This window comes from Protopterus annectens, chromosome 9.part0 (genome assembly GCF_019279795.1).
Source record: "Protopterus annectens isolate FY-2018-M chromosome 9.part0, PAN1.0, whole genome shotgun sequence".
NCBI classification, from domain to species: Eukaryota; Metazoa; Chordata; order Ceratodontiformes; family Protopteridae; genus Protopterus; species Protopterus annectens.
The window spans coordinates 198,153,600-198,164,168 of NC_056743.1; the positions used below are offsets into that span (position 1 = coordinate 198,153,600).

General features: G+C 42.9%; 1 protein-coding gene across 1 annotated transcript in view; it reads left to right on the top strand.

Moving 5' to 3' along the window:
- NDUFS3 (NADH:ubiquinone oxidoreductase core subunit S3) overlaps positions 1 to 10,262 on the top strand; it is a 370,028-nt gene extending 359,766 nt beyond the window's left edge. Inside the window, exons 6-7 of the mRNA XM_044082739.1 lie at positions 3,768 to 3,887; positions 9,926 to 10,262. Coding sequence (XP_043938674.1) covers positions 3,768 to 3,887; positions 9,926 to 10,090 — 285 coding nt within the window. The 3' untranslated portion in view covers positions 10,091 to 10,262. The remainder of the gene's footprint in view (positions 1 to 3,767; positions 3,888 to 9,925) is intronic.
- Positions 10,263 to 10,569: the final 307 nt, after the last annotated feature.

Here is a 10,569-nt window from a genome sequence, read left to right on the forward strand (position 1 = left end):
ATCATTTTTCCATCAGACCTATCATTGGGTACAGTGCCCCTTTTTGTACTTGCCTAACCAGGCATATCCAACAATTGGAATGTCCACAGAGGTTACTCACTAAAATAAATAATACAGAGCTTAAGTAAAATGTCCTATGATGACCACCTCAAGGCTATCTGTATTCTGTCTCCTACAGGCTTTTGAGGGGAAGTCTATGCCTGGTATACAGGCCATTGCCCGACCTCACTCTGATGGACCTCCTACATATCCACAAAACAAACGGCACCAGAATTACCTGTTCTGAAGACTTAAACCTTGCTGGTGATATAAATAGGACCTGCTGGAGAGAGAGATATGTATCCCAGAGATTATCCCGTCTCTGGAACAGGCTCCCCATCCATGTGAAGCAGAGTTCCTCACTAACCCAATTCAAGTGCAGCCTGGACAATTGGATGGGGAGCAGGAAATTCATCCCTGGTTTGGAACCCATGTCTCTAATGGACATAGACAAGCTGTAAATGGTTCATCTCCCAGGCTCTAGCTTGTAAATGTTTCATCTTCCAAGACCCTTCTTACACTTATCAAGGGTATCATAACTTAGATTTGGGATGCATGGCTAGGCCTAAAAAGGCCCTTTGTTATTGGCCTAGTAAACACCTATGAACATCCACCGTGGCCTGTATGAGGGGATGAATGCACACAGACTGTTGTTGAAGTAGCTGTATGGTCATCATTCCACATCTTTTTCAAGCATATCCTTAACGTAATTGTCTACCCATATCATTCTCTTCCACTCTATAGCGCAGATAGTTCCATCTTCTCCCAATCTCTGATTATAACCTTCCACCCCACCAATTTCCTGATGTGTGGTATTTTTTTTTCTTCTTCTTCTTTGGAATCCCAGTATCTTGACTTCCCTGTATTTTGTGGCTGGCAGACCTGTGTACAGTAATAAATATGTGACTTAACTAAAGCCTGATAAAGTGAGAACATTACTTTTTTGCTTGTGGGTTCTGTGCTGTGGGGATACACCATAGTATTGTATTTACCATTTTTAGGTGCTCTTGGTAATCAATTCCAGGTGTGATGAGCTGTCAACAGTCATTTTTCCTGTACTAGACTTTCCAGTTTCATTTCTGACAAGTATGGTGTGCTGTATCATTTGTGGAAATGTAATTGGCATTTGTATGTACTGAACCGCAGCTGTCATTGTCCTCTCAGATGATCAAGCCATTCATAGTTTTGTTAGATTTTCCTTGCCACCTGTTTCTGGTTTGACTACAATGAACTAGAAAAACTGTCTTTTTGTTTAGAAGTCTGTCAGATATAGAGATACAAAGAGCCTTGTCCATTATAACTTGTAGAGCCAATTAAAAAATGACTTGGCAAAAATCATTTTGTTCTTGACTGTTGAAGTGTGCAGCAACATAAACCTTGAGAATTTGGTTATTGGATACTATTGTAACTCCAGAGTTTCACTGGAAAAATGAGAAGAATCTTCAAGGAACAAAAGTCATGTTCATAGGTTGGTACTAGGCTATTGGCCCTAGGGCCTAAACAAGCCTAGCCATAACAATTCCCTGGCTATTTCTTCCCACAATATTTACTTCCCTGGACCCTTGTCTAGCAGAGGTGACTGACATGATCCCCAGGGTAAATTTCCCATCTCCCATCCAGTCGTCAAGGTTCCTTTTGAAGAGGTCTAAGGAGGTGCTCATGTATATTGTTCATCCCTACTACTGATAATGACTTAATAGCAGTGAATTTTCAGAAACCTTGCTAAGCCAGTTTAACAACGTACATTGAAAATTATCTGCAAGGCCATGGAACATATCATTGAACTTATAAACTAACACTGGCAACATTTAAACACTGGACCCCACACAGTTTGGGTTAGTGAAGGGCCAGTCTTGTCTCTTGAACCTGATTGAATTCTTCTAATCAGTCTCTAGATCCGTTGACAAGGGTAAGGTGGTCCACACAGCCTATCTGGACCTTGCCAAGGCCTTCGACACCATCCCCCACTCTGGAATCATAGATAAACATACTAAGCTGGGCATTGATCCCTACGTCACTCTATGGGTTGCCAGCTGGCTTACTGACAGAACCCACACTGTAAAATTAGCCGACTTCAAATCCAGCTCTAGAAAAGTGACAAGTGGAGTAGCTCAAGGTTCAGTCCTGGGACTGCTCTTGTTTAGCATCTACTTCTCTGAAGTACAGGCCAACACTAAGGTAATCTGGCTAACAAAGATCGCAGATGACTGCAAACTGGGAGCCATTATTGAATCCCCAAATGATGTGGATATTCTACAAAAGGGCCTTACAGAAACTGATGTTTGGTGTCATAGCCATGGGCTCCAGCTCAATGCCAAGAAATGTATAGTTATCCCCTTTGGGGAAAAAAACATGTACCCGTGAGTTGCCACATAGGTGGCTGTACACTAAACACTGAAATTGTGATAAGAGACTTGGGGACACAGGTGGACAGTGGTCTCACCTTCGATAACCACATTGCCACAACAGTCAGAAAATCCTTCTATGTGGCACACCTCATCACCAAGGGCTTTTCATCCAGAAAAAAGGAGGTCATTGTCCCACTGTACTCATCCCTCATTAAACCCATTATAGAATACAACGCCCCGTTTGGTATATACCTCTCAAGTCATCTGCAGCAACTGGAAAGGCCACAGAAATACCTCGCTAAAAGAATCACAGGCCTAAAGCAGATGCCCTATGCTGACAATCTAAAAAAAAAAACTCCACCTATACTCTGTCACATGTAGTCTACTCAGAGGCGATCTCTGCTTAGCATACATGTCCATGTCAAACCCAGAGCTGTTGGACATGCTACACTTAATGAAATGCCAGTCCCTCAGAGAGACAAGGTTTAAACCGTATCACAATGAACAAAACATGCTGGAGGGAAAGGTTCCTGACCCAGAGATTCCCCAGACTCTGGAATAGACTGCCCATACATGTCGAGCAGAGTGCCTTTTTGGTCCTCTTCAGAAGGAACCCTGATTGGATGGGAGATAGGAAATTCACCCCGGGGAACATGTCAGTCGCCTTGCTAGACAGGGGTCCAGGGAAGTAAATACTGCGAGAAGAAATAGCCAGGGAATTGTTATGGCTAGGCTTGTATAGGCACTAGGGCCGATAGCCTAGTACCAGCCTATGAACCTGTGAAACTTGAAGACAACAGTAACTCACCTTTTTAACCTTATTTCCCCTTTATATTTAAGGGATGCTATAAACAGAGAGCTCTAAGTAGAGATGCTGTGGAGATGAGAGCTTTATGCTCTTGTAGTGTGAATGAAAAAAACTTTGTAGAACTGTGTATTTAAGATGTGTTTTTTATAAGCTGATACTCATGTTGCATTGGGTCTTGATTTTTACACACTGACAGAGCATTAATGACTTTGACTTTGGTGGATTGTGTAGCTTTTAATACTGTATGTGTTTTTTGCTAAAAGTGCACCCCCCAAAAAAGTTTCATGTTAGTTTACATGTGCATCTCCATGTTAAAAACTTGCGTAAAAACTGAATGAACCAAAATCCTTTATAGGACTTTATTGAAATGAACGAAAAACTTTTAAAACTTTGTAAGATTTATAGAAAGGTAGTATCTTTTACTGGTTATGAGAATCACAGCCTATCGTATTTTTGCTAGTTTCTTTCCCACATCAGATCACCATAAATTGTTGAGTTGCCAGTAAAATTTTACATTGCTTGTATTAATAATCTATTAAACTTATCTTCTTGGTTTCTTATTGTTGTTGTAGATATGGGACATGTTTGGGGTTTTCTTTGCCAACCATCCAGATCTGAGGAGAATTCTTACAGATTATGGATTTGAGGGGCATCCATTCAGGAAGGATTTTCCATTGTCTGGATATGTGGAGGTACAAAATGAGGACTTATTTTCGATGTTTCTGTTTCATGCAAACAAGTAATTTTATATTTGAATATTGATGTCACTGAACTGATTGTAAACATTGTGAGGAATAAAAGCTCCACTTATTTCTGCAGTTTATTGATGTACATGTCACATGGTCGTAAATTTGATTACACTTATTACTATTTTGTCCATGTGCTTATGGGAATTCTTATGAAAACACAAAGTATATATGAGGTACTGGAACTGTATATTAATTTTAAAGGAAGATGTAGGTGGTGCTTTGTAAAATCTAATTTTTGTAATAACAATTTACCTTCATTTTTTTCTGTGTGTCTGGGAGAGTAAAAGGCTGTTTTTTTTTTGTTTGTTAGATGTCCTTCAAGGATGCATCTGCAGTCCTAACATATGGGTTGTCCTGCCTCAGGCAGCCCTTCGGTCGGCCGGATTCCAAAGTCTGGGTCTGGCCTCGGCTGATGTCGCACTTCACCCGACGTCATAGCTGCTATTTATTGGGTATAAAGGCATCAGCCGACGCCATTTTCCTCAGTCTTTCTTGCCGCGCGGTGCCCGAAGCAGAAGCTGTTCGCAAGTGCCGGTCGGTCAGATCCAGAGATTACTACTACCGAAGACTTCTAAAAAGCTAAGTACCCTGTTGGGGACTCTTTCTTGCCTCAGCCGATGTCAGACAAAGTAAATAATTGTTTAACTTGTGGGAAACAAATACCTCCTAAGGATTTCCACTCTTACTGCCTTCCTTGCTTAGGCCCAGACCACAACGTATCAGCTTGTCTAGCCTGTGCTTCCTTCAACCGACGGACACTTAGACGTCGGTCGGAGTTTGCAGAGGAGTTTTTTAGTCCCACTTTTGCTTACAAAATGCCGTCGGAGACTCCGACTACTCAATTAGCTAAAAAGCGCAAGGAAAAGGACCGACATTCGCGGCCCGCGGTTTCGGCTGAAACCACGGTTAGGCCAACCGCGAATGTCTCGGTTTCGGCTGAAACCGAGCCCCCGGTTCTTCGGCCGAAAACATGCCTCCGATAGCCGAGGCCTCACAGAGCATGGCTGAATCTGCTACTGAATTTACTGCTACAGAAACAGGCACCCAGGATTTCTGCTGTTGCTGCTGGTTCAAAAGGAGGAAGTGTTAACTTTTCCAGCACGAAGTTGAGATCCCATGTAGGTAAAGGTGGTTTCCTTGGCGGTTTTACATTTTTGATTCCTCTCAAGAACTGCCTGAGTAGAGGATGAGAGAAGACAGGAGGGTCCATGTTGTATTCTGCTGAAATTGCTGATGCATGAATCTTAATGGAGGAGTAAGACAGGCCATTGTGGAACAGCTTTGCTAAATATTCCAGGATGTGTGCTACGTTTGCCAATGAGACATTTTCTCCCTTTGCTGCACTCCAAATGAGGTATCTTTTCCACTTGGCTGAATAAGTCTTCCTTGTTGGAGGGTCTGCGTGCCTCCAGGATAATGTCCTTAACCCTCTGAGATAAACCTGGATTATTTTGTTTTATGCAATATTCCAAGCAGCTAGCTGCAGTGTTTTCAAGTTTGGATGTAGGATCTTGTAGTTGTCCTGTGTTAGTAGTAAGGGACATAGAGGTAGAGGCCATGCATGTGTCCGAGACATGCTTCTCAGTAGGGGGTACCAATGTTGTCTCTGCCAGTCTGGAGCTATCAGGATTACCCTTGGCTGATCCTCTCTGATCTTCAGTAGAACTTTGTACATCAAGGGAAGAGGTGGAAATGCATATGCTGTCAGGTTTTTCCAGCTGAAGGAAAGGGAGTCCACCCTCCAAGCAAGTGGGTGGTATGCTCTTGTGCAGAATTTCTTCAATTGGTGGTTGTGTGGGGAGGCAAATAGGTCTATCTGTGGTAGTCCCCATTTTTTTGTTATGGCTTTGAAGATATCTGGATGCAGCATCCATTCGTGAGCATCCGTGGTAGTTCTGCTTAAGGTGTCTGCTAGAGAATTTTCTTTTCCTGGTACAAATCTGGCCTGAAGTTGAATGTTGATATTCAGGGCCACATTCCATAGGTCCATTGCCATCCGGCATAGAGGATATGAATGTGTACCTCCCTGTTTGTTGATGTACCACATGACTGTGGTATTGTCCGTCCTTATCAGCAGATGACCCTGTTGAAGGAGTGGTCCGAATGCCTGTATCGCATGTTTCACTGCCAGCATCTCCTTTAGATTTATGTGTAGATTCAGCTGGTCTTGGGTCCATAGGCCTTGTATACACTTGTCCACCATGTGTGCCCCCCATCCTAGGTCTGAGGCGTCCGTGGTGATGGTCTGGCTTGGATGAGGTTTGTGGAAAGGCAAGCCTCTGTTCAACTGACAGGCCTGAGCCCACCACAGGAATTCTTGTTTCAGGCATGGAATTATTGGAATCTGGGCTTCTAGACTGTGCTTGTGTTGAGACCATACATTCCTTAGGTACCATTGTAGCTTTCTCATATGCAGCCTGGCATGCGGAACCAATATTATGCAGGATGCCATGTAGCCCAGGGCTTGCAGGACTTTCCTTGCAGTAAGCTGAGTTTGTGTTGTTAATGTCATGAAGTAGACTGGTAGTTGCTTTTGTATTTCTTCTGTGAGAAAAGCCATCTGAGTTTATGTATCTAGTTCTGCACCCAAGAATGTTAACATTTGGGATGGTACTAGTCTTGACTTTTGCATGTTGACTGTGTATCCCAAGGCTTGCAACAGTAGTATGACATTTTCCAAATCTTTTGTTAATTTTGCCTTGTTGTCCGCTTGTATTAGGCAGTCGTCCAGGTATGGGTAAATTTGAATTCCCTGAAGTCTGCAATGAGCAATTACTGATGCCAGGCATTTCGTGAATACTCTGGGCGCAGTAGATAAGCCAAAAGGCAATGCTGAGAATTGATAATGCTCTGATCCTGCAAGAAATCTGAGGTGTCTTCTGCAATCTGGTCGTATAGGGACGTGCAGGTATGCCTCCTTGAGATCTAGAGTCACCAGCTAAGACTCCTTGCCCAGCATGGGAAGAAGCTGCTGGAGGGTCAGCATTTTGAATTTTGGAACAATGAGGTATGTGTTCAGTGCAGACAAGTCTAGAATAGGTCTCCATTGATTTTCTTTTCTTGGTACCAGGAAAAGCCTGGAGTAAAATCCTTGGCCTTGTTCCATAGGTGGCACCTCTTCTATAGCTCTCATCCTTAGTAAGTTGTTGATTTGTCTTAGAGAGTCTGTTTTTTGGTTTGGTGGTAGGTTTGGCATTCCTCTCTTTTTCGGTAGAGTGTGGAAGTGAAACCTGTAGCCCTTGTCTATTGTTTGTAAAGTCCATTTGTCTCCTGTAATGTAATGCCAGTTGTCGGAGAATAAGGCTAGTTTTCCGCCCAAGGGTGCTTCCAGTTGTTCCCTGGTAGGCGGAACTAGAGCCAAGTCATTGTGTCTGCCCTGTGGAAGTGGTTGTAGTTGATTCTGTGGCAGTACTTCTCTGGTTGGTAGGTTGCCACTGACGTCCCCTGTAGGCACCCCTAGATTGACCTCTGCCTCTTGGGCGTCTATTTCTGCCTCTCTGCACTCTGGAGTTGTCTGGAAAGGACCAATTCTTCGAAGGCCAATTTCTGCTAAACCTCGGAGGTTGGACCTGTAAGAAATCCTTGACTGTTTGGACAGATTTTGCTTTTTCTTCCACCTTCTTTAGAACCTCCTGTGCAGGGGAGCCAAACAAACCTTTTCTCCATGGGAGCTTCTAGGAGTTTTGACTTAACATGGTCTGGTAAGGATTGTTCTTTTAACCAGGCATGCCTTCGAATCACTGTTCCAGTCATAGCTGATCTAAAGGAAGCTTCCAGTGCATCATAGCCACATTTTAAGAAATGGTTACTGACCTGCTGAGAGTTATGTACCAAATCCTGAAGGGACTTGCGGTTTAAAGGTTCAGGAGAAGACAGTTTTTTTATTTAGCTGGTCTAACAAAAATTCCTGGTACTGAATCATGTGGAATTGACAGTTCAAGGCCCTGGCCGAAAGAGTAGCAGAAGTATAAACCTTTTTACCCCATCTCTCTAATGCTCTAGATTCCCTTACAGAGGGAAGAGGGTTTTTGGCAGAGGCAGCTGCCACACCTTTAGGGCCCTGTGAAATGGTATCAGGGTCTGCAACAGGAGCCTTATACAAATGGTAGTGTGTGTCTGGGACCCTGTAATATCTGTCTGGCTTGACAGGGGCCGGAGGAAGAGAATCAGGAGCAGTACAGGCATCATTATATGCATCATCAACAACTGTTAATACTGGCGGAATGGCTAAAGGCCTATGCTGTGGTAAGTGTAAAAAGGTCCTTAGCCTTTTCCTTGAATCTGAAAAATCCTGGCCCTGCCATTGGAAGTGTTCCCTCATAGCATGCAAGGTTTCCCCAAAGGAAAATTCTTCAGGAGGAGAAGCAAAAGGAATGGAGTCTTCTGCATCAGAATCCTCATAAGGAGAATATGGGCCTTCGTGAGGGTCTGAAATGTCTGAGTCATCCGAGGAATAATCTGTAGAGACAGGTTCCGGGGGTTCAGTCCTAGGCCTCTTGTCTGGAGGAGTTTTGGCAGGCAAGGCCTTAGAAGATTTAGCTGCTTTAGCCCTGGCAAAAGCCTTGATAGACATGGAAGCAGGGGGTCTAGCAGCCCCACGTGCAGGGGTAGATTTGTCTAAAGGAATAGTGTCTGACAATTACAATTCTTGTCTTGGAAAACTGCTTTCCTGCTAGCAAGTACTTCAGCAAGAAGAGTGTCTGAGTTACATGCATTAATGGCAGTACAACCCTTCCTTATCTTCCATCAGGACAGAGTCTCTCTGAGAACTAACCCTACCTTTATGCCAAAAGTGGTCTCCAGAGTATAAACCAAGCGATTCATTTACCTACATTCTTCCCCAACCCACAGAACAGGGGGGAAAGACTGCTACATACCTTGGATGTGCACAGACAATTACACTACTATCTGGACAGAACTAAGACCAGCAGAAAAACTGACCAGCTTCTGGTAGCATATGCAACAGGAATGCAAGGAAAAGCAATTTCAAAACAGACAATCTCAAAATGGATAGGAAATTGCATTTGATTTTGCTACTCTTTTCATGGAAAGACAACTTCTGATAATATCAGACCTCATTCCACAAGAGCTACAGCCACCACTACAGCTTTCCTACGAGGAGTGGCTACCAAAGACATTTTAGAAGCTGCTACTTGGAGCTCCGTGCATACATTTGCCAAGCATTATAATCTTCCCTTATACTCTAGATCCCGAGCAGGTTTTGCAACTGCTGTTTTGCAAGGGATCTTAACTACACCATCTTTATCTTAGTGCCTCCTCCCCCAGTTTGGCTATGGTATTCTACCCATATGTTAGGACTGCAGATGCATCCTTGAAGGACATAGTACAGTTTTGTACCTACCATAAATGTAGATGTCCGATAGGTATGCATCTGCAGTCAGGATTACCCACCCTCCTTCCCTTCTGTGGTATTCCTAGGATATTTACCCCTCTTTTAGCTAACTGGTATTCCTAGGGTATTTACCCCCTTTTAGCTAGCTGGGGGAATCTATTATGGTGTATTTGTTTGTATGTATGTATGTATGTATATATATGTGTGTGTATATATATATATATATATATATATATATATATATATATATATATATATATATATTTTTTTTTATATTGTTTGCTCTCTACTGTTTGGAATTATTTGCATTTATCCAAATTTAGCCTTCCTAGAGGGCACCTGGCATCTGGGGCAAGAAACACTGAGGAAAATGGCGTTGGCTGATGCCTTTATACCCAATAAACAGCAGCTATGACGTCGGGTGAAGTGCGACATCAGCCGAGGCCAGACCCAGACTTTGGAATCCGGCCGACCGAAGGGCTGCCTGAGGCAGGACAACCCATATGTTAGGACTGCAGATGCATACCTATCGGACATCTACATTTATGGTAGGTACAAAACTGTACTTTTTTGTTTTTCCCTTTGTTTTTTAAGCATTTTCAGCTTCTTTATTTGTGTCGCTTTACAGGTTCGTTATGATGATGAGGTGAAAAGAGTAGTGGCTGAGCCAGTTGAACTAGCACAAGAGTTCCGCAAGTTTGACCTCAGCAGTCCATGGGAAGTGTTCCCTGCCTACCGAGAAGAGCAAACCCCTAAAATTGAAGCAGGTGAAAAGAAACTTGATGCAAAATAGAGAACAGATGTTTTCACTTCCCCTTCCTTCCTCTGTGATGAACTGGCTCATGTACAGGATGGTTTAATAAGCTTATGGCATGTAGACCTTTTCATTTCCTGTTTTGGGCTCTAGAACTTGTTTCTTGTATTTATGTAAATAAAATTATCTTAATAAATGTCATTGTTTATAATTTGTGTGTTCCATTTTCTGGCAAAGACCATTTGTAGCAAGATTTCTCATTAACCCCAATCTGGGTTTGTGAAATGAGATCTGAAAAAACATTTTGCACTAAAACACAAGGCTGGAACAAGTAAAGATTGTGACTTCTTACTCTATGTAACAGGGTACATAATCCAAAACCAGCAATAGTTATCATTGGGAAATGCATAAATATAAATTTGGGTGTGCTGGCTCAGTGGCATAGACTGCCAACGCTGTGACTGCAACCCAGACAGCCTGTGTTCTTACAGCATTCTAAACACTGTAAGAGCTAGCAA